This window comes from Lithobates pipiens, unplaced genomic scaffold (genome assembly GCF_037356315.1).
Source record: "Lithobates pipiens isolate NorthernLeopardFrog02 unplaced genomic scaffold, aLitPip1_a1.2 Scaffold_22, whole genome shotgun sequence".
NCBI lineage: Eukaryota > Metazoa > Chordata > Amphibia > Anura > Ranidae > Lithobates > Lithobates pipiens.
Genome location: NW_027507784.1, coordinates 243,560,733 through 243,585,105, shown reverse-complemented (window position 1 = coordinate 243,585,105; position 24,373 = coordinate 243,560,733). Strand labels below are relative to the sequence as shown.

Below are 24,373 nucleotides of genomic sequence, written 5' to 3'. Positions count from 1 at the left end.
GCCTGTATGCAACTAAGCAATGTGCTCAAGATTGCACCTAGATCCAGGGAAAGGGTAGTGTATGGTCAATAGAAGGCAAAACTAGGCACACAGATCAAACTGGGCAAATCAAAATCCTCTCTGTGGTGCATTTTTAAGAGTAAATGCTTAAGCAAATGGGCATACAATTTGTTGTGCTCAGAACTGTATTTTTATGGATCTGAATATAACAGCATTGTATGTACTGTGGCCCATTCCCACTGCTGTTTTGGTCTGCAACATTTAGCTGCACAAACCAGGGCTAGAAAATTCTGCATTATGTGCCCCACCTTTGAACAATATTTAATGCTGCACACATACAAACATTAGTGTGTAATCAGCAGGTGCCACTGACCGTTTACATATCAGTGCTGAATGAGTAATTTATGCACCGGCAGTGTATGGGCTGCATGAATGACTCATTCAGGACTGACATGTAAATAACGTTTAATCAGCAGGTGCCACTGCTGCAGATTCCACACTATTGTTTATATTTTGGCCCGAGTCATTCACGCAGCAGGGCGCATGCACAGAAGATCAATCTCAGCTCATGCGGATATATACAGGATACTGTATATGAGTTCAGATGCAGTATGAACAAACTTTTTATGGAGAATCTTGCTGTCAATACACTGGCCAATAGAATGAGATCTAAACCAGTATTACAGAAATTCCGATTTGGAAAATGCATACTGACCTGCAAGGGGTGCCATCCCTGCACAGTTATCTATGAGCTGTTTTAAAGCTTTGTAAAAAACACTCTGTCCTGCTCAGCTCTTGGTATAATGCAACCATCACGATCACTGACCTCATCTTACCTGCTATAATGTACTTTGTTCACCAATCAATAGTAAAAGAATACCAAAAATGTATACCTGGCTGTTTAACTTAAAAAAAAAAAAAAGTGAGTTTGTTTTTTGTTCTGTAAACTCAGGTTTACAGATTTTTTATGGCTCAAATCACAGTAAATCATAACATGTAAAAAAGGTATGCTGCTGGAATCCTGAATGAAGTACAATTGATGGTGAAGGGTTACCTTATCATGATTGTAACCAGCCAACAGCAGAAGCAAAGTCAATGGAAGTGCAAGATAGGAGCCTTGAACAACATCCTGTTCAGGTAATTTTCTCTGTAAACAAATAAAAATGAAATAAATTATAGATATTCACAGGTTACATTTTCAGTAGCCTCCTGCTCACTGCGAGTTTAGTTTTTTGTTTCTTTCTACCGTTGAACTCCCCTGATGTTATCCGGTGTCCATGCACACATGGACAGTATCAGCAGTTTAGTAGGAGGAGTTTAGAGGATGTTTTCTGAACATACTAAAATCGCACTCGGGAGAGGGAAACGATATTAAACATGTTGAAACTCACCTAAACGCTAGGCACGTTTAGCACTTCAGCGTTCATTTCTATGGCCAGAATACATTAAAATTCGGGCCAATGAAATTAAAGCCCAAACTGCTAAGCTCACCTAAACTAGTTTGGAACAACGCAGCTTAGGCGAGTTTATAATGCAGATTTTCTCCTGTCAGGCAAAACATTGTTGACAAGAAGCCAGTGTGCATTAAGCCTAATAAGGAAGTACACAAAATGTAAAATAGTAACACTGTTTCCTGGTTCAGTTTAAAAAAATAATCCTGTGATATCTAAATGGATTCAGTGTCCAATGAGTAAGCTAGAATTGTAGACAATACAAGAAGCTACAAATTCATAGAAACTAGCACTAGTCCCAAGCTGCACATATGCTTGGATCACAGCTCTACTGACCCTATATGCTGGTACGCACATTTACACCCTTGTTCTGGTCCTTCGCGTACCCATGTCATTTGAAGTAGTAACCAAACTACCCATCACAGTGAAGCTTGATTGAGAAGACGGTGTCAAAGTGACACAGGAAAGATGGGTGGACAGATGATATTATGTTAGTGCATTTGTTCTCTTTGTTTACTAAAAGCAACGTAGGCTTCCTCCAACCCATGGAACACAGTAGCTCCAATCAGTCTGGGAATAGATGCTGCCTACAGAGAATTATCTTTATAGAAAAAGCAAAGAAACTAAAAGTAGTAGTACATATTTCTAACTTACAGTGTACTTTACAGTATTATTTATACAGACATATTTGTTTCTTTATCTTCTACAGGACAGTTTGTCAATAAGATCAAAATACATCAGCTTCCCAAGAAAACAGTATAAAAAGAGTATAACAATGTGTATAACTGTTCGACTAACCGTAGGATTAAATGTCAGAGTGATGTGTTTGTGGTATCCATGAGTACTGAAGGAAATCTGAGGCAGGGTGTAGTCATACTGGGATTTAGGCAGAGTGGAATCCAGCTGTACAACATAGGTCTGAAAATGAAATGGAAACAAAAACACAAAATTATGAAATAGACAGCAAAAGCGATGCTTGTGAGATGAATTCTAATTAAAGTGATATAAAAGGCTCAATTAAAAAAAAAAGCTAAAATAAAGATTTATACCTGCTCCATGCAACCATATTGCACAGAATGGCCCCTTACCTCCTTCTGAGGTTCTCTGCCACCTCTGTCTGCTCTTCTGAAAGCACACTCCCGAGCTGGGCTGTGTGTGTTCATAGACAAGTATTGCAGCTCACCCACACCCCCTGCTCCCTCCTCACTGAATTTGACTAACAGCAGAGGGAGCCAATGGCTCCTGCTGCTATTAGTCTGTCCTGTGAGAGAGATCAGCACTGTTGAAGATGGGGACAGTGCTGGATCAAGACAGGACTGTAATTATTGTGTATGTATTAAAGTGATTGTAAAGGCAGAATATATATTTTATCTTAATGCATACTATGCATTAAGATAAAAAGCCTTCTGTGTGCAACAGCCCCTCTCAGCCCCCTAATACTTACCTGAACCCCATCTAGATCCAGCAGTGTCTCGGCTGCCCAGGACCCCCTCCTCATTGGCTGTGAGAGCAGCGTGGTGTCATCGGCTCCCGCTGCTATCAAAGTCAGTCAGCCAATGAGGAGAAAAGGGTCAGAGCCGGGCCGAGGCTCAGTGTCTGAATGAACACACAGAGCAGTGTACAGCAAGCAGCTGGCTATGGGGGCACTCAACCGGAGGGAGGGGCCAAGTGCACCTAAGTGGGACCCGAGAAGGAGGATCCAGGCCGATCTGTGCAAATCCACTGAACAGGGCAGGTAAGTATGACTTTTTTTTTTTTTTTTTTTATTAAGTTAAAAATAATAAACAAGACTTTAGTTTCACTTTAAGGACAAGGGAGGAACAGCAAGTAGAACGGTAAGACATCAAGTTAAAACATCTTTTGACTTTAATCAATATTGGTATTGACAAACATAAGGTGGGAGGCATGGTTTTCTCAACATAAGACTTTTCCTCTGTGGTCCTTCTAGATCAAAGTACTGGTTCCTCCTTTCTAGCTCATAATACTGATTCACACTGGAACAATCCCTCATCCCACAAGGGAAATTGAGTTGCCTATTAATTGCTCATCACTCTTAAAATAACAAATACAAGTAATCACATCCCACCATATCGGCAGCTCTAAAGACGAACAACCAGATTTCTAGGTTCTACAGCACCCTCAACTCTCCTAGCCCACCCCCCATACCATTGAAAATGTTTCATCTTCTAATATCGGGTCTGTCTCTCGAACACAGTGTCCTAGCCACTTTCTCAAACTTGCCGACATAATAGATGAAGGTAAAATCCTACCCTCTGAGCATCTGCGGAAGGTCTTCCAAATATCATCCTCAAGCTATTTTACCTATGCCCAGATGAAAATTTGCGAAGCAATCCCATACCTATATTGACCGTGCCTGCAAAGGCTTGGATGTACTGGGCCTCAGATAAAAATCCCACCAAAAGGTACTCTGTTGTACACTCTTCCAGTTTAAAACATACATTTACTAAAAACTTCTTATTACTGAAATGGGAACTAGCTAGGTATGACCTTTACAGACACTCAGTGTCTGTAAAGATCAGTGAGTTCAGTGCTCACTAAATGTGTACATTTTTCAGAAGTCTCTCAAAAACCATGCCATAGATGGTACATGAGAAAAGCAAAACAAAGGGAAGGCGCACTGACCTAGTGCATTACCATAAAATAGAGCTTTATTGAAAACAGAACACATAGCAAAATGGCTACTCACAAACGAGTATTGATAAAAGGCATAATCAATACAATTGGATCCATCGCACGAACATCGACACATCCAGATCTGATGTCAGATAGATTGATTGATTGATGAATACCCCAACGTAAACGGCTGATGCGTTTCTGGAGAGAACCCCTTTCCTCAGAGCCAGGCAATGGTTCCTCGCTGGAGGGGTTGAGTCTGGCAGTCCATGGCTGGGGGCGGAACTGACTCCGCCCGAGCTTCCGGTTTGTTGGTTTCAGCTTGCACTCCAGCGATTTTTGTGTACGCAGGAGCGGAAGCTGACTACAGAAGGTGGCTGGATGCTTACACTCAGGCGACCTCTGTGTGCATGAGCGGAGGCGTCCCATTCGGCCGGAAGTTGCGGGTGGAACGCATTTCCACCCGCACTTCCTGTTATATCAGGCTGGGTGCGCTCCAGCCATGAACCAAGTGGGGAAGAGAGTGAGGTGGTTACTTGGTGAGACTTCCTCCTTTCTATACACCAGCACAGACATCTGTGCTAATGTAGTGATGGATATAATCCTTGTTGATGCCTGCACCCCCTGTGTGTGTGTGTGTGTATATATATATATATATATATATATATATATATATATATATATATATATATATATATATATATATATATATATATATATATATATCTCCATGCATATGAAAAATATGGAAAAATTCATATACATGAATATATAAAATATACAAAATACAAATACATATTCGAGCAACGTTCCTCTACACAAACAAATATTTAAAAGTATAGAATTAAATATAAAAATAGAGACACTTATATACCTCTTTATTCATCTATCTAAATATTCATACTATATATAATTATATATTATTTTTTTTTTCCAAAATCAAATTGAAAGTATTATTGTAATGAAATCAGAATAACATAAGTGACATGGGTGCTGTTGTGTTTTTTTTTTTTTTTTCGTGGGTGGAGCTCTATGACCTTCAGGCCACATGTTTTTAGAAACCTCCATATATAAAAAAACACTAGCCTCCAGCAAGGAACCATTGCCTGGCTTTTCTCCAGTATTTGAATACCCAATATTCTAAGGAGGACTGCACGACCTTTTTGACACTACCATCTCAAACTGTCGCTATCACACTTTGAAGACCGAGACACCAGAGCGCAGGAGAAGTTGTCTTTTTCTTGATAGATGGTACATGACCCCTTCTTGAGCAGCAATATTTTCCTCTGAAAATCATAATTTATGCTGGCATGGTTGTTCGCAGGTGGGAATGTTGCACCGTATACTATAGGACTGCCCACATATAAAGAGCTATTGGAATACAGTATTCTTACTCCTTTCTAGTATCATGGGCTGCATTCATGAAGCCCAACCTGGCTTTGGCCCACTTTAGCAAACAGTTTCCCTCGGAGCTCAAACTTGCGAGTATGCACATATTGTTCACAGTTGCCTATTCTCAGGAAATGGAGAGGAAATAGAGTCCCCAATGTTTCCCGAGGTAATACTAGACTTGATTTCAAAACATGAAAAACATTTAGCCTATCAAATGGGAAGGCAAAGACAATTCCACATTGAATGTGGCATATGGAGAGGCCAACGCAACTACACTCAAGGGAGATAACGCTCCAATTAAACACTCAGTGTACCTTTAGTCGCTTTATATGGTGCATTGAAAAAGTAATTATAACCCTTTAAATTTTCTACATTTTGTCATGTTACAACTAAAAACGCAAATGTATTTCATTGGGATTTTATGCGATAGACCAACACAAAATGGCACGATTCTGAAGTGGAAGGAAAATGATCAATTCTTTTCAAAACTTTTTACAAATAAATCTGAAGTGTGGTGTGCATTTATATTCAGCCCCCTTTACTCCTTTTCTTCAGCAGGGATAGGAAAGCTAGTCAGGGTTGATGGGAAGATGGATGGAGCCAAATACAGGGTAATCCTAGAAGAAAATGAGAGTCTGCAATAGACTTGTGTAGAGCTACCCTCGTGAGGGCCGCTGGTAGAATCTGTAGCCCACTGGCTGAACAGACAGTTCGGACACCCTGGGTTCAGTCATTGTTACCCGTTGACACCAGTAATAAGATACTTACACAGTACTGATAAAAAGAATTTAACTTTGTTCACTATAGCAAGAAAGCAAGAATGGCACATAGGATTGAGTAACAAACTTGTACGTCATGTGAATATCTTATCTAAAGCAACAAATCACTAGTGGTAGATGCAATTATACAGACTAAGGATTTCTGTTAGTAAGGAGGAATGCAAAGAAACAATGTGGTTACATGCAGCCAAACACAGATTCAGTCAATTGATACCTATGTGAACAGGCAGCAGAAAGGTAAGGGACTGGACTTTTTTACTATGACAGACCATTCCTTACTGTACCTCAGCCGACAGGCACTTAATACTACTTAATAATACTCTTTCAAACAGAGTCCAAGATAGCTGAAGGAAGACCCTTTTAGGTAAACACCACTAGTCACTTGTAAAGATTGGAGGGGGACAAAAGGGGTTAAAAGGTAGCTCCGTAGTAAAGAGGAAATATGCAGGTAGCTAGCACTTAAGGAACTGTAAATAAGACAATCCTGGGTGATAGAGCAGAGCAAGTTAGCTGGTACGTTAGCTAAAATAGCATGCAGACTCTTCCAGAGTAAATTAGGCACAAGTAATCACAGTGTATATGTATCCTGTAGGACTACAGGTGCCAGAGATGTGAACAAAAGCACTGTCGGTATACAGTGCCTATGTGATTAAATTAGCTTGTATCTGGTGGTATTACAGGTACCAGAGATGCGAGCAAAGACAATGGTGTCTGTATACAGTGTCTATGTGATTTAACTGGCAAGTGCCCACTCAACAATACTGTAATTGAGGTTGCAGGCAGCGAAGAGGATGGTGCTGGCTTTTCGGGATCTCCCTCGGAATCCTGGCTCAGGGTATGGCGTCCAACCTCCATTGCACTGCACCCCACCCGGATCTGATGTGCAGGTAGCGTGGAAGAATCACAAATGGCTTCCAGGCCGCTGCCAGATAGGGAGGCGATGCGGTCTGCAGATGTCCCTCTGAATACCCACTTGATGACTCTTGCACATACAAAGAGTTCCTGCTGGAAGATCCAGGCCGGGGTCCCAAGAGCGATCTAAGCCTAGACCAGCCTTTTCATATCCTCTCCCAGCAGTCTGGTAGTTGTAGTTCAAGCCAGTCCTGCTAGAAGTTAAACCCCAGCATTCTAAACTACACATCCCATGATGCTTTGCTCTGCTCAATGCTCTACCTTTAGGAAATGACAAAATGAAGTCCAAGCAAACACTAGAGGGAGACAATTACATATCAACAGCATTGCACATTGTGCTTGAATTGCAGGCAATAATAGCTGGCTCCTCACTACACTTGAGACTTGGGGCGGAGGTTCATCGTCCAGCAGGACAACGGCATTAAAACCTACAACCAGAGCTACTAAGGAATGGTTAGATCAAAGCATATTCAGGTGTTAGAATGACCCAATCAGACCTAAATCCAATCGAGAATCTGTGGCAAGACTTAAAAATTGCTGTTCGCAGACACTCTCCATACAATCTGACCAAGCTTGAGCTATTTTGCAAAGAAGAAGGGGCAAAAAGTTTGCTCTCTAGATGTGCAAAACTGGTAGAGACATCCCCAAAAAAGACTTGCAGCTGTAATTGCAGTGAAAGGATGTTCTACAACAGTGGTCATCAACCCTGTCCTCAGGGCCCACTAACAGGCCAGGTATTATGTATTACCTTGGGGAGATGTAGACTAGAATACTGCAATTATTTAGCAGCAAATTATATCACTTGTGATGTATTTCAGTTATCTTGCAAACCTGGCCTGTTAGTGGGCCCTGAGAACAGGCTTGATGACCACTGATCTACAAAGTATTGACTCACTGGTGCTGAATACAAGTGCAAGATATTTGTAAACATATGAAAACCATCATTTTCCCTCCACTTTACAATTATGTGCCACTTTGTGTTGATCTTTCACACATTTATGTTTTTTGGTTGTAAGGTGACCAAATGTGGAAAATTTCAAGAGGTAGAATTTCTTTGGGCTGGTGATTTATACTACCTCAATAACGAGGTTTGTGGTCCTTTGTTTTTCACTTATTCTTAATTCCAAACAAACTTTTGCTTTATAGTTTATGTACTTAACTAAATAGGATGTGCTCATTACTGCTTTGTGTTAAGTTTGGATACCCCGTGCGTGATAACCTCTTTATACAGCAACAAATGTCACGACAGACATCACTTTCTATTTACTTCTCCATATACTATTTTTTGCAGGAATTGTGTCCAATGAGAGATGATCTCAAATGTAAACATATGAGATTGTCTCTCATTGACCGCTCTCCCTCCTCACACAGAGACCGCGTGTGAGGAGGGAGAGCAACCTGTGCTGCAGCTTCAGTGATTGTGAGTGATTTCATCTACTCACGATCACATACAGTGCCAACACTAGTGCCCAATCAGTGCCAAACAGTGTCAGTGCCGATCTGGGTCAGTGTCCATTTGTGCATCCATGATCAGTGCCCATCAGTGCGATGCCTCAATAAAGCACATCTGTGCCATCAGTGCGATGCCTCAATAGAGCACATCTGTGCCATCAGTGCGATGCCTCAATAGAGCACATCTGTGCCATCAGTGCGATGCCTCAATAGAGCACATCTGTGCCATCAGTGCGATGCCTCAATAGAGCACATCTGTGCCATCAGTGCGATGCCTCAATAGAGCACATCTGTGCCATCAGTGCGATGCCCCAATAGAGCACATCTGTGCCATCAGTGCGATGCCCCAATAGAGCACATCTGTGCCATCAGTGCGATGCCCCAATAGAGCACATCTGTGCCATCAGTGCGATGCCCCAATAGAGCACATCTGTGCCATCAGTGCAATGCCCCAATAGAGCACATCTGTGCCATCAGTGTGATGCCTCAATAGAGCACATCTGTGCCATCAGTGCGACGCCTCAATAGAGCACATCTGTGCCATCAGTGCGACGCCTCAATAGAGCACATCTGTGCCACCAATCAGTGCACAACTGTGCCAGCTTGGCACACATCTGTGCCACCTCAACAGGGTTGGCTTATTAGCAAACATCTGTGCAGGCTCATCAGTGCTGGCTTAGCACACAACTGTGCAGTCTCATCACCACCAAAAATAGTGTCCAAAAAAATTTTACGCAGAGAAGGCATATAAAATTCTTAGTGCGCCCGACAAGAGTAACAGCAAGCTCTTGAAATGGATAAAGGGGGACATATTACTTAATTTTACTCAATTTCTCTCTTTTTTTTTTTTGCACTGTTTCCACTATCACAGGATATAAAATTTGTGTAAGACACGGTTAATTTGTAACCTTCATTTTACCACGTTTGGAAAACTCAAAAATAATTGTGATCACATTGTTTATCATTAGATTCGTTAACCCGGCACATTTTGTTATAAATGTTTTGTCTAAAAAAACTGAAATTGGCATGGTGTCCTTCCAGCTCATCACCAACCTCTCATCCCAGCTACATTCTTTCAGGAGAACACAAAGGAGGGGGTCACATTTGCGTACATGACACACACAAGTGATAGAACTAAAGGTTCCAGCATTCACAAACATACTCAAATATATCTCTAAAATTGCTTACATTATTCCCATTTGTACACAACACATGCATAACATTCTCTCACTTTATTTTAACGCTTTTTAATACTTCCTTGCTTAAACTTCTGCTTTCTTTATTTTGTTCCGATATCCTTTGCACCCAATGTATTGTAATACCATACTTCACATACTTTACCTTCTATGATCAGACGGGCAGCTATAGTGCTCATCCCATCTTCCATCTCTGATAACATATAAAGGATTCTGTTTTAAACTCTCTTTACTGTTTCTTGACTTTACTAGTTGTAATGCTTGACCCCAAATTCATCCCACAACTTAACATCAAAAAGTCCCTTTCTGTCCAGTGTTTATGTCACTCTTGATCCATCCTGCTCACATAAATAGCTGTTTCTCTAGCTGTATACTCTGCATGATTCTTTGTCCCTGTGGACTTTGGTGGTAACCCAGTTACCCTTTGTGGATCACTGTCCACTTTAACCATTAATCTAGGGGCTCAGTATAGGCGGAACCGCACCTTCGGTTCATATATAGCGTTCCTCTTGCGCTGGGCATTTTTGAGGGTCTCTTACCCGTCATTCCCTTACTTAATTTAAATGCCCATAATGACTGGCCAGTCTTCTCTATGTGTGCCTATACCCTTTTGCCTCTAAACTACTTTATCTAGCAGTTGTACTACATATACCCGTGAACAGCACTATTCTTCCCTTTCTCTATAACACTCCGATGGACAGTAGACAGTAACAACATAACATATAACCACCAATCAATACAGTTCGATTAAGGGGAGTAAAAAAGGTACCCTTTGTCCCGAAAATGCCTTACCGATCAAGGAAGTCTGATAACTCAAATGTAAGCAAAAGGCTTACCTCAGCCGGCTGATTATCAGAAATTCCCGGATCGTCTCAAGCTCCTCGTTTCGGATACTCAGGGTCACCTGATAACCCCTCCTGGCTGGCTCGCCACCTGAAATGGATATTTTGATGAAAGGCAACTCCTATCCTCATATTGATTAGTGGTTCCAAATTAATAACTACTGCAGTAGGGAACAGACACAAAAGATACGCTCAGCATCTTTCCAAATAACCGTTCTTTATTATGACGCATTTGAAGGTTTTTATACACGATTACGTAGGTATCACATTAATATTACAATTGTATGTTTATGGTAACAAGGGGCGTTACATAGGCAGGCTAATTCTAATCAGGACTTGAAAGAATGCAAAACATGTACTGAAAACATTGCTAGTGCCGTGTGCACAGTGAGGGCATCGTGCAATACATATAAAATAGAATACAATTATATACAGAACCTACAAATTTCCATTACACTCTCTACATCAGATTCCTCTTCAAATTCAGATCCTGAGTCTGACGTAAATTACAAGCCAGTCCCAAGTAGTGGAACACTGAGACTCAGAGGAGGAAGATATTCTGCACACCAAACAAAGGTGTTCTGGTGAGGAGGCAGTGTCATCCACTAGCACTGCAGTGCCTCAGCAAGAGAGGCCAATGGGGTGTCACCTCAACCCCAAAGGGTTAGGACCAATGCCAGCCTTCCCTATGACCTTCAGAACCCCTTGTGGATTCCTCCTAACTTCGGGCAGCACACTGTGTAGTGGTTAGGACTCTCACCTAGCAGTAAAAAGGGTTGCTGGTTCGAACCCCAACCACGGCACTACCTGCCTGGAGTTTGTATGTTCTCCCTGTGCGGGTTTCCTCCGGGTACTACAGTTTCCTCCCACACTCCAAAGACATGCTAGTAGGTCAATTGTCTTCTGTCCAAAAATTGGCCCTGGTATATGTATGGGGACCTTGGATTGTGGGATCCTTGAGGGTAGGGACCAATGTGAGTGTGCAATGTACAGGGATAGAGACAATTGTAGAAACTCAGGTTGAACTGGATGGACTGGTGTCTTTATTCAACCTTAGTAACTATGTAATTGCGCAGTCATGCAATGCTAAACAAAAATTTGCATACTTTTTTTCCCCACACATCCCCACCAAAAGAGCTTTCTTTTGGTGGTATTTGATCACCTCCGTGGTTTTTATTTTTTGCCCTATAAAAAAAAAAAAGTGACAATTTTGAATATTTTTTACTTTTTGCTATAATAAATACCCCCCCAATTTAAAAAAATAAAATAAAAATTTCTTCATCACTTTAGGCCAATACGTATTCTTATTTCTTGTAAAAAAAAAAAAAAAGAAATAATAAGCATATATTTGTAGACGCTATAACTTTTCCGCAAACTATGGGAAATATTTATGTAATTTTTATGGCTTTTTATTATTATTTTTTACTAGTAATGGCAGTGATTTGCGATTTTTAGCGTTATTGCTACGGACAAATTGGCACAATTTTGGGAGGATTGACATTTATAGAGCGATCAGTGCTATAAATATGCAGTGATAATGGTATAAAGGTCACTGGCAATAAAGGAGACACAAATACCCTTGCGTGCTGGCTCTCATGCACGCGATTAGGCCACACGCAGGGGGTGCATGCCTCCGGCGGCGCTCGCCTGCCCGCTGGTGGCTCTTCTGTGCAGAGCCGTATTTATATGGGATTTCGCCCAGGAGAGCCATTATGCCGCAGTATATCTATGTGAGCCGGTCAGGAAACAGTTGAGATTGTTTTGGTCCTCACATTCTGTATGGGACTGCTTTCCTATTTGTCAACCCACTCCATGCTGATCTTCTCGCGGCAATACCCAGAACCAGATATCTCATGATAATAAGGTTCCTATATTTCAATGACAATACCCAGTGCCCTCCCTGAAATGAACCAAATTATGAAAGGCTTTACAAAATTCTGAAGACTGCAGTCTTCAAGTCATTCCACAGACTGTCAATGGATTATAAAATATTTGTTACCCCAGCATTTCATATTTCTGATATGTGCCTGCTGTACCATGTACTTGTATGAAAAAGTATCCTGTCCTCTTTGTATAGCTTCCTTTGTGTGAAATCCCTGGTGGTCCTGCCAGTACCTCTGCTTTCCTAATAAAAACTGAACACACTAAGCCGGGGAAGAGTCAGTTTTCTAGCTATGCTGAAAACTCAGCCTGCTCTCCTCCAATGAGCAGACTTGACCTGACACGCACACCGCCCTCCCATGTGTTTTGGGTAATTTTCATGTTGGAAGGAAAACCTTCTTGCCATTGACAACTTTCTGGCAGAGGGCAGCAGATTTTCCTCAAAAAATTGACGGTATTTTGCCCCATCCATTTTCCTTCTATCCTAACAAGTGCTCCAGTCCCTGCTGCAGAGAAACTCCCCTATAACATATTACCACCTCCATGCTTTACTGGATGTTATTTGGATGGTGAGTTGTATATTAATTCTGTCAGACATATGGTGTTGAGGTCAAATAATTCAATTTTAGTCTCATTTGACCAAAACACCTTTTTCCTTGTGGTCTCAGATTCTTCAAGGTACATTTTGGCAAATCTCACTCATGATTGCATGTGGTCGTCAGGAGTGGCTTTCTTGCAACCCTCCCATACAAGCCGCATTTGAGGAAAATTTTAGATATTGTTGTCACATGCACACAATGACCACTCCTTGTCATAAATTCCTGCAATCGCTTCAGAGTTGCTGTAGGCCAATGGGTAGCTTCTCTAACCCATTTCCTCCTGGCTCTTTCATCCAGTTTGTCCTGATCTGGGGAGGGTCTGTTTGTACCAAATACCCTCCACTTCTTAATAATAGACTGCACTGTGCTTCTAGGCATTGATAAAGACTTTAAAATGCCCAATCTCCTTATTTGCGCATGTCAAAAACTTTATCCAGGAGATCTTTTGCCAGTACCTTGACACCCATAGATGACTGTTTGCTTCAGCTGCACTACCAGGGACGAAAAAGCTCCAGGAAAGCTCTTTTCATGCTGAACTAATCAAAATGACCACAGCTGATCACAGTTGAAATTCACGTGGCTTTGTATGCCATTGAGAAGGTGATTAGCTACACCTGATTAAGTTTACAAGTTCACTTTAGTCGGGGGGGGGGGGGGGGGGATCCTTTTACCAACTCAGCCATTCGTTTTTTTTGTTTTTTTCCCTGACATGTTGGTATTATACCTTTCACCTGTAAATAGAGCTGGTTAAAAGAATAACTGTCTGTCTTCATTCAATTCAGGCTGCAAAGCAAAGTGGGTGATTATTTTCTATACCCACTGCAAATAGATAGTTATAAACACACACACCATTTATTTTTCTATTTTTATTACATTCACACACTTTCACGCTTTTTAAATTTAGTTAATAATCCTTACTTAGCAATTCACCTTTTATCTCGAGTAAAATTAACTTTTTTTGCCACTAGTATGTTACAAGTAGTTAATGCCACAATAAAAAATATGTTTACCTCTCCATCTCGAAGCAGAGGGGGAAAATGGAAGAATAGGGACTGGCCCAAAGACACAGACTGTATGGGGTTGTCCAAATTATCACTCTCATAAAGCTTAACCTGTAAAGAAAAATAGTTTGGTATTTACCTACTACACGAGAAAAGAGAAAACACATTTTAGGAAAAAAACTTTGCTGAAGGTATAGATTTTCTTAACTTGCATATAAAGTTTAGGCCCCTAGCGATACCTACACATATCTGCAACAGCCTCCAAAAGCCCACTCTCAAGGCCAAATCGTAACACCTCGATAGTGCCTTCTCCTACCAGCCTCTTGCGCATTTCTGCTGGTCAGTGAGGTAGCCCATCACAGTGATTTTCCTCTTAGGCCTTGTAAGCTCACACAACGTGTGCATGAAAACATGGGTAAAGGAAGAGTTTTTTTGTTTTTTTAAACTGATCCTTTGTGCTGAGTTTTATGGGTCTGTGAGACTGGCACAGAGAACAAAGTTTTCTGTGTGTACAAGTACTATGGCATGTATATGTAGTATACACAGCGAACACGCACAGGCTCCATTTACTCATTCCTCTATAAGCCATTCCCGCTGTCAAGTACAATCTGCCATGCTCACAGTTCATTGTGGCATACTACTACTACAAGCACCTTAAAACGAATTTCCTCAATGTGTCCTTGATCTTTCACACTTTTAGCAATTCTCCTGCGGTGATGTAATACAGATGTTAAATCAAACATACCAATAGAGTATGGTGCCCTGCTGAATGTACCATAAATCTGTTTACTGTATCACCCAATAACTATATGTTTGGTTTAAAAAAAATGGTATGGGGCGCTGCTGGTATATTTAACCCACTGGACAAAACTGGCTGCCAAGGCAAGCACCTTCAGTTTCTTTCCCCATTATCAAGATTCCACCCAGGTGTCTAGATGTGGTAAACTGCCAGAAAGGAATATAAACCTACCAATAGAATTCTATAATTGACTGAAGTATTTAAAAGTCTTACTTGCGTGAAAGTAGCAGGCCATAAGTAAATCAAGTATATTTATATTCCGAACTCCTCAAGCCAATCCCAATTATTGTAATTTTCACTAAGCATTATTTAGTTTTATGCCTTCAGCAAACACTAATCTAATTTACCAAGAATTCAGGATTACTTAAGGTCACTAAGAAATGTGGTGAATAATCAAACCTATGATAGCCTGTAACAAAAATGGTAAAAATCTTGTTTATGGAACAAGATCCCCACCTGGTGGTGATTCTAGAGAGTTCCTTAGACTACATTTTATATGCATTATACACATATTATACACATTAAGAAAAATATCTAGATTGCAGCTTGCTCCTATATAAATCAATATTTTTCTTTTACAAGAAAAATAATGTAGATATGTTTCACTATTACAGAGTTGGGACACAAGTCCATCTAGTTCAACGAATAGAAAAAAAATGAATAAAAAAAATAAAAAAAATAAAAAGGAAGAAGAGCATTGCAAAATAAAAATTACAAAAAGAAAGAAATTATTAAACAATAAGGAATTAGGAATTAGAGAAAAAGATTAGCAGCAGCACACCTAAAAAGATGTGTAAAATGTACATAAAAAGCGAAGCGGAAAATACACACCTCACTGATGTGAACTCAGCCTAAGCTTTAGTATCTAGCTGTTGGGTAATCCTAAATGTTTAGATTAAAAAGGACTAAAAATTGCCACTGAATGCTGATGATTTGAAGAAGCAATGTATAACGTGTTGAGAAATTAAAGTGGCACTATGAGAAAAATAAAAAATGACAAATACTGCAATGTGTTAAGCTCAATAACAGCAGTTTTTTTTTTTTTTTTCTGGATCTCCTTTCCCCAGGATAAATTTTTTATTTATTTCTCAGCTTGCCTGTAATAGGGCGACACATTTTTTCACTCTTCAGCTAAACTGACGCACATTGTCGTCACCCTACAGACAATGTACTCTTGGATACATAGTTTTAAATGGACTTTAAAGTGGATGTAAACCCTCACATATACCCAGTGAAGTGAACAGCCGCAGATGATACACAGGGATGAAACAAATCCCCCCTACAAAAGTTTTACATGTATATCTGCAGTCTTCAGCTTTATATATGCTTTTGAAAGTGCTCTTCATGGTTACAGATTTTCTCTTTCTGTTCAACACCGCAACGAAGCCTGGGCATACGGCCAAGTAGCTGATTGAAGGAAATACACCCTCTTCTCCACATAGGTAGAGACTTTCAGCTCTGTTCGTTGTATAGTTCAGCACTCTGCTAATTTATAGCATCCTCCCCAACAAAAAACTCAGGCTGCCGGAGAACTCGTCAGGAGTTATCAGGCCAATAACAGAAAATGGGGCAGGACAAAACTACGGAACATAGTGCTTTGAAGAGAGATAACAAAATACTGCAGATATATGTGCCCAGCTCAAAATTTCATGAATCGGATTTACATTAATTTTAAGTAAAATGATAAAATCTAACTTCAGTTAAAGCAGTATTAAGAAAACCCAAATGCTAACATTAATTAGATTGCCGTTTATCAATGTTGAGATGTCAGGGCTGCAATAGTTTTTTTTTTTTTTTTTTAGGTTTTCTTTCCATTGCTGTCACCTGGTGATCTGGCAAGTAATTCTGTCTTTAAACAAAACAAGCTGTTTGTTTGATGTAGCAATTACAGCAGGGGTAGGCAACCTTAAAGAGGGATATGTATAGATCTGCATTACTGTACAAACTTTGTTGTGCCACATCCTATAAAAAACACCTATAAGAAGAAAAACCCCTGGTGTTGGACTTTGGAGGCACATACAACAGAAGCAATTTTATTTATTCAAAAGATTGATAAAAAAAACATATCAAAAAAATAGTTTATGAACAAACATGCCAATATACAATTTAGTTGATGAACTTATCACCTATCCAGGATACAATTAGCTGCAGAGCTTGTAACCCTATGCGTTTCGGAGCTCTTGTGGTCTCCATCAGGGGTAGACAAAAAAAACAGAGCGTAATTCTAGTGAAGAATGCAAATGACAGGACATTAGAACTGAAATAGATTTAACAACCAATATAGACTTATTTGGCATTGTACTTACATATCAAGATAGATATTTGTGTGAATGTAGCATGTTATTTATTAAAAACGACTAAGCCGAGCAGAAAATATAAGTGGTTTCACAGTCTCCGGGGCTCTCACATTCAAATGTTATTCCATGAGATTCGAACGTGGATAAAAAGTTGGAAAAAGATGGAAGTGTCCAGAAGATCTCCCTCCCCACAACCCCCGATAAAACAGGGGTACCACTGGGTGAGACCGGGAGAAACACTGAGGCGAAAAAAGGCACCAGGTCCTAAGAAAGAAAGACCCTTGGGACAAGATGTGGTTCAGGGCCTTTTGCAAATATAACGGTCCTTTTGCAGTCTTTGGTTGATTTGAAAGTGGAAAGCAGTGTGGGGGCAGAGTTTTCAACTCTATTTCATATCCTCTTGAAACCACCAACTGAGCCCACTAATTTGGGACGACTGTGACCCAGAGAAACAAACACTCAACCCCACTCTTGGGAGTGAGGGTGCCCGTTCATTGTGAAGAAGGCTTTGAAAAAGGGTTTGTGGCCATTGTGAGCCGAGTGGTGAACTTGGGCTTTCTAGTTGAAAGCTGGGTAGAGCAGACAGGTGCTTTGCAAAGTTTAGGGCTCCAGAGGAAGAGGTTTTTGGAATCTTCCTTTGTGGAAGTAAAACCTTTTTTCCGGTTACCTTTTTGATAAATTGGTCACCTGCCTCACCAAACAGATGCCATCCTTGGAAGGGCATATGTTTGATGCAGACAGCTTTAGGTGTTAAAGCTTTAACATTCTGTACATGCAAATGGATATTAAGAGTCATTCCAGAAATGTGTCTCCTGGCATGCTCTTGGGCATCCAGACACAAAAGTAGAAGCAGAAAGTGATTACTGGAGTTGCTTTTTAACAGCACAATCTTAAAAAAAAACAGGATTAAGTTGATTGTTCTTTGTCCTAGTCCAGTTGGCTGCAGTTTGACATATTGAAATGGCTGTGAGAGCTGGCTGCAGTGTTGGGCCTGCAAGAGCAAAGAGAGCCTTTAGAGCATCTCAAAATCTGCAGAATCAATGAAAGAAGTTACATCTTCAATAAGTGAGATGTTGGTTTATAAATAAATAGAGATGGCAGAATCAACCACGGGAATATCCCACTTCATTGCAACACTTTTTCAACAAGATAAAGCTCAGAAAAAACTTTGGGGGGGGGGGGGGGGTGAAAATCTTGTGGCTTGACCCTTTGTCATAGACTGCACATTCTATCTGTTTATGAACACTGAGTGTTTTGCAGGACTTAGTGGGTTTCTTTGTACCCAAAAGGCACATAGAGATAGAAGAGAGTCAGGCTGCACAATGCCAAAGCTCTTACGGACAGAGGCAATAAGCTTTTCAGCAAGCATATTGTGCGAAGCTTTCTCCAACAAAATGGCAGTCTGGGGAAGACAAATCTTATGCAGCTTCCTCAAATAATACCTAAATATGCTCTTCATTCCTTTCTGTGTCTGCATCTTCGAGGAATGGCATACTGGAATCTGACTCTGGTTAAGAAACAGAAGAGAAGAGGTGAGGCGTTTGAGCCCTGGACGAGGATGGCTGCAGTAAGATCCTAATGTATCCAAAGAAGTGTGACATAGATGCAGAAAATTATTGCTTTTGTCAGGTAGTCCATTAATTGTATTTCTGAAACAGAGCTTGATGTTGGCGTTAGAACAGAGTCCTACACAGGTGCAAGTGACGCATTGTCACTTTGAGCGTTTGTCATTGTTGACCTTTCAGCAGAGCAAATCTTTGCTTGTGAATCTGAATTGGCTCCCTTTTGCCTGGTCTCTGCCATGACTGCAAACGAGGGTGTTCCTCTGTGGGGTAATTATGGATTAGAGTGTGGGAATTGGGGTAAGCGTGTCTAATAGGAGTAAGTGTTAACCCAGGTGTAGACCGCCCTGTAATGAATTCTTAAAGCAAAAGGGTGAAAGGAACGCCTGAGCACTTTATAAGGCCTGGTTCACACGTATGAAGTTTGCTTTTGATCCGTTTCTGCAGTGTCTTTCGCATTTTTGGACATGCATTTTTTATGCGTTTTTCACTGGTTTTTTATGCGTTTCTTATACTTTTGGCCAATTTGTTGCTGGGCAGATTTAAAAAAAATGCAAAACTCGTCAAAAAACGCACTACATGCTTTTCTGTAGTGTCTCCATTGAAGTCTATTGAACCAAAAACCCATTGTTTTGCGTTCAAAAAAAGTCCATGACCCTTTCCAAAAATGCAGAGGCAGAAAAAAGCCTAGATGTGAACCTGTCCCATAGGAAACCATGTTAAATGCACTGTAGTGCGTTTCTGCAAAAAGCACCACAAAACGCATAGGTGTGAACCAGGTCTTAGAGCTCTAGGCAGAAGTTGTACTCCCCGGGAGCGCGCACCATGGCGATCGGGGATGACGCTTGTCCCTCGGAAACAGCGCTTCTCCGATCAGGGTAAACAGCCAATGAAATTGGCTGTTTACTATGTGATCGGCTGTATCCAATAACAGCCGGTCACATGTCAAAACAAAATCGGGCTCGCCCGCAATGCGTGCCGCCGGGAACGAGCAGCACGCCGATCGGAGATGGCATATGTCCCTTGGACATATCCCGATCAGGGTAAACAGCCAATGAAATGGCTGTTTACCCACGTGATCGGCTGTGTCCAATCACAGCCGGTCACAAGTATAAACACTGCAGCGGTATCCAGGGATCTCTCCCTCTCTCTCCCCACACCGATCGTGAGGAGAGAGAAGAAGGAGAGATCTGACCTGTGAGTGAAACACCTTTTTGTCATACATTTACTGTGCGCAACACAAATCCCCCCTTGCCAATAAAGAGGACCTGTCACAAGCCCACCTGTCGCAGCCCAGCAGGACCTGTCGCAGCCCGCGATCAGTACCACCATTAGCACCGCCACCATTACCGCCATCGGCACCATCTGAATCTGACAGCCCATCTGTCACAAAGCCCGCCATCGGTACCGCCATCAGTACCATCTGGATCTGACAGCCCATCTGTCATACAGGCCACCATTAATACCACTAACAGTACCGCTATCAGTGCCATCAGAACCATCTGGATCCGACAGCCCATCTGTCACACAGGCCCGACATCACTACCGCTTCACAGTCCCGCTATAAGTACCATCACACAGGCCATCAGTAACCTGTCGGTACCATCACACAGGCTCGCCATCAGTGAGCTGTCAGTACCACCACCAGTTCTGTCACACAAGCCCGCCAAAAGTACCACCATGTCCCCAAGAGTTTACACAGCTGAGGAGGCATATAACATCCTCACCATGTCAGATGATGGGAGCTCTCATTATCCAATTCTGGTTCGGAATACAAACCAGTGGAGGGTAGTTGATCGGAGTCCGAGTCAGCGGAGGAAACCGCCCCTCCTACAAGAGTAGAAGGCAATCAGGACCTAGATCAGGACCAAGATCAGGACCTAGATCAGGACCAAGATCAGGACCAAGATCAGGACCAAGATCAGGACCAAGATCAGGACCAAGATCAGGACCAAGATCAGGACCAAGATCAGGACCAAGATCAGGACCAAGATCAGGACCAAGATCAGGACCAAGATCAGGACCAAGATCAGGACCAAGATCAGGACCAAGATCAGGACCAAGATCAGGACACCTGCCTACCACCAGCAGCGCCAGACCCCAAGAAGTGTAACCCAGTACAAGTACTGGAATTGCACATCAAGCCCAAAGAATCCAGGCCCAGTCCTACCTTCCCGATGCCCTGGCAAACCCCTTATGGCTGCCTGCCAACTCAGGATCCGCTACAATCCCCCCTTTCACTGCACAGCCAGGTGTGCAACCCAACACTTCAAATTTTGAACATTTGGACTATTTCTATTTGTTTTTCCCCGAAGATTTGTTGCAGTACATGGTGGACCAAACAAATCTCTATGCAGAGCAATTTATTGCTGCCAACCCCAGTTCGTCCTACGCCCGTATGTTCCAATGGCGACATCTAACACTAAATTAAAATTGTTTTTGGGCCTTACTTTTAATATGGGGCTTACAAAGAAAAACGAACTGCATGCCTACTGGTCCACCCACCCCATCCACCACATGCCCATATATTCTTCTGTTATGTCCAGGTCACGGTACGATATGATTATGCGCTTCCTACATTTCAATGACAATTCGCAGTGCTCTCCCCAAGATCATCCCAACCACGACAAATTATATAAGATTCGCCCCCTAATAAATTCTTTTACCAAACGATTTTCTGAAGTCTTTATCCCCGACCAAAATATTTGTGTAGACGATTCCCTTATCCACTTTACTGGCCAGCTGCATATGAAGCAGTATATCCCGAGTAAGAGAGCGAGGTACGGTGTGAAATTGAATAAATTATGTGACCGAGCCACCGGATACGTGTACACATTTCGTATTTATGAGGGAAAAGACTCCCAGCTCCAGCCCCGTGAGTGCCCCACATATATAGGAACCAGTGGTAAAATTGTGTGGGACCTTGCATACCCCCTGTTCAAAAAAGGTTACCATTTATATGTAGATAATTACTACAGCAGCTTGCCCCTTTTCCGTCACCTGTATCATGAAAAAACCCTGGCCTGCGGTACCTTCCGAAAAAACAGGAAGGGCTTCCCACAGAATTTATTATCAAAACGGCTACAAAAGGGGGAAGCCACATTCATGAGGAATGAGGTGGTGTTGGCCATGAAGTGGCGGGACAAGAAGGATGTTCATATGATGAGTACCATTCACAATGACACCTTGGTGGAGATTCAGAGAAGACGTGGCCCCTTAGTAAAGCCTGAATGTGTCAATGACTACAATCTTTATAGGGGGGGGGGGGGGGGGTGGATTTAAATGATCAGATGCTGCAACCGTATTTATCAACCCACAAGTCCAAATATTGGTATAAAAAAAAGTCGCATTTCATCTGTTTCATATGGCCATGTTCAATTAATTTGTCTGCTATCAAAAATCACCCCAAAACCAACCCATCAGCTACCTCAAATATATTGAAAACATTATCACTGCCCTTATTTACCAGCAAGGAACCACCCCAGGAAGCATTCACTCTGACTGTGTGAGTCGACTTCATGAACAACATTTTCCCTATAGCATTCCCCCCGCAGAATCCGGAAGAAGACACCAAAAAAGATGTGTATGCTCAAGTAGAGGAGTTAGAAGAGATACAAGTTATTATTGTCCCGATTGTCCCTCCCAACCTGGTCTGTGTATCGGTGATTGTTTCAAAAAGTATCACACATCCATCCGATATTAGTTCCCCTTATTAGTAACAGACTGCCATTTTCCCATTTCAATTACCTGTGTGCATCATTTGCCTGCCACCATGTTTCTACCTTCCATGTTAACAGACCCTGGCCTGTTTACCGACAATGTCTTTGCCTGTCATTTTGAAACCACGTTTCTGGACTTCCACATGCATCAACCTCAGCCTGTTTACCGACCATGCCTTTGCCTGCCATTTTAACCATGCTTCTGACTGCCACGTGCACCGACCTCGGCCTGTTAAATCGACCATGTTTTTGCCTGCCACTTGGACTGATCTTTTGCCCTTCTACTTCAGTATGCAGGGGTCTCACATATGTGAGGGGCTTCAGAATAGCGTTCTGAGTAGAGAAAATCAGTTTTTGGTTTTCTGTTCTCCTAGAACAGGGTCTGGTTGCCCGGAGGCTTCAAAGAGATTTGGGTGGGAGAAGCCTCTACCCCTGTCCCTAAGCTTGATGGCTCTTCCTGCTGCCTGGACCAATACTTTGGCTGTGCTGACCATATTGCTGCCTGTAATGACCCAGGACTTTATGGACTGTGTTTCTTTCTGCTGCCTGGACCAATAATTTGGCTGTGTTGACCATATCTCGGCCTGCTGCCTCTACTGACTATAGACAGTATTTCTGACTGGACATCTCTGCCTGCTACCTGCTACCCTGTCCCTAAGCTTGATGGCTCTTCCTGCTACCTGGACCAATGCTTTGGCTGTGCTGACAATATCCCTGCCTGAACTAACTATGGACAGTATTCCTGCCTGGACGATTGCTTTTGCTGTCGCTGACCACATCCCTGCCTGCTGCCTGGACCGATGCTCTCTTCTGTGGACCACTACACATTATGTGTTAGAAATATGAAGGGACTTCAAAAATGTGATTGTTAGTCAGGAAATTATATGTGTAATTTATGCTCCTAGGACGACTGGAGGCGCTATTTGGATGTTAGGCCTCTGTATGTGGCCAGGCTGTGTAAAAGTCTCACACATGTGGTATTGCCATACTCAGCAAAAATGACACCCCAAAATACATTCTGCTACTCCTCCTATGTGCATGATATGTGTTGGAAATATCTTATAAATGGACAATGCATGCATTTTCATTTTATTTCCACGTTTTCCGAAAACTTCTGGAAAAAATGAACCGTTCAAAAGACTCATTATGCCTCATAGATTATACGTTGGGGTGTTTGCTTTCCAAAATGGGGTCATTTTGTGGGCGTTTTCATTGTCCTGGTGCTCCAGGGCCTTCAAAAGTGAGCTAGGTCGTCATGAAATTATGTGTAATTTTGCTCCTAGAATGCCTGGAGGTGCTACTTGAATGTTAGGCCTCTGTATGTGGCCAGGCTGTGTAAAAGTCTCAAACATGTGGTATCGCCATACTCAGGAGGAGTAGCAGATTGTATTTTTGGCAGTTGTTGCAAGTATGCGCATGCTGTGTTCAAGAAATAACCTGTCAAAACAATAAGTTTGTGTAAAAAAAATAAAAAATAAAAAGTCTTAATTTTCCCAAGAACTGTGGAAAAAAAAAATACAACTTCAAAAAACTCACTATGCCTCTTACTAAATACATTGGACTGTCTACTTTCCAAAAAGGGGTCATTTGGGGGGTATTTGTACTTTCTTTGATTGTTAGTGTCTCAAGAAATGAGATAGGCCTTCAGTACATCAGGTGTGATCAGATGTTATACATTTTCAGTGATTTGCACCCTAAATTGTAGACTTTTGGGTTATTTTTACCAAAGATATGTAGCAGTATAAATTTTGGCCCAAATTTCTGAATAATAATTACTTATTTGCAAAATTTTACAATAGAAACGAAAAAAATTGTTTCTTTTTTTTAAAAATTTTCGCTCTTTTTCCGCTTATATCG

General features: G+C 41.6%; 1 protein-coding gene across 1 annotated transcript in view; it reads right to left on the bottom strand.

Annotated features, from left to right (window-relative positions):
• LOC143924556 (BOS complex subunit NOMO3-like) overlaps positions 1-24,373 on the bottom strand; it is a 210,978-nt gene that overhangs the window by 22,637 nt on the left and 163,968 nt on the right. Inside the window, exons 28-30 of the mRNA XM_077448933.1 lie at positions 14,149-14,250; positions 2,250-2,369; positions 1,055-1,147 (exon numbers count right to left, since the gene is read on the bottom strand). Of these exons, the coding sequence (XP_077305059.1) occupies positions 1,055-1,147; positions 2,250-2,369; positions 14,149-14,250 (315 nt within the window). The remainder of the gene's footprint in view (positions 1-1,054; positions 1,148-2,249; positions 2,370-14,148; positions 14,251-24,373) is intronic.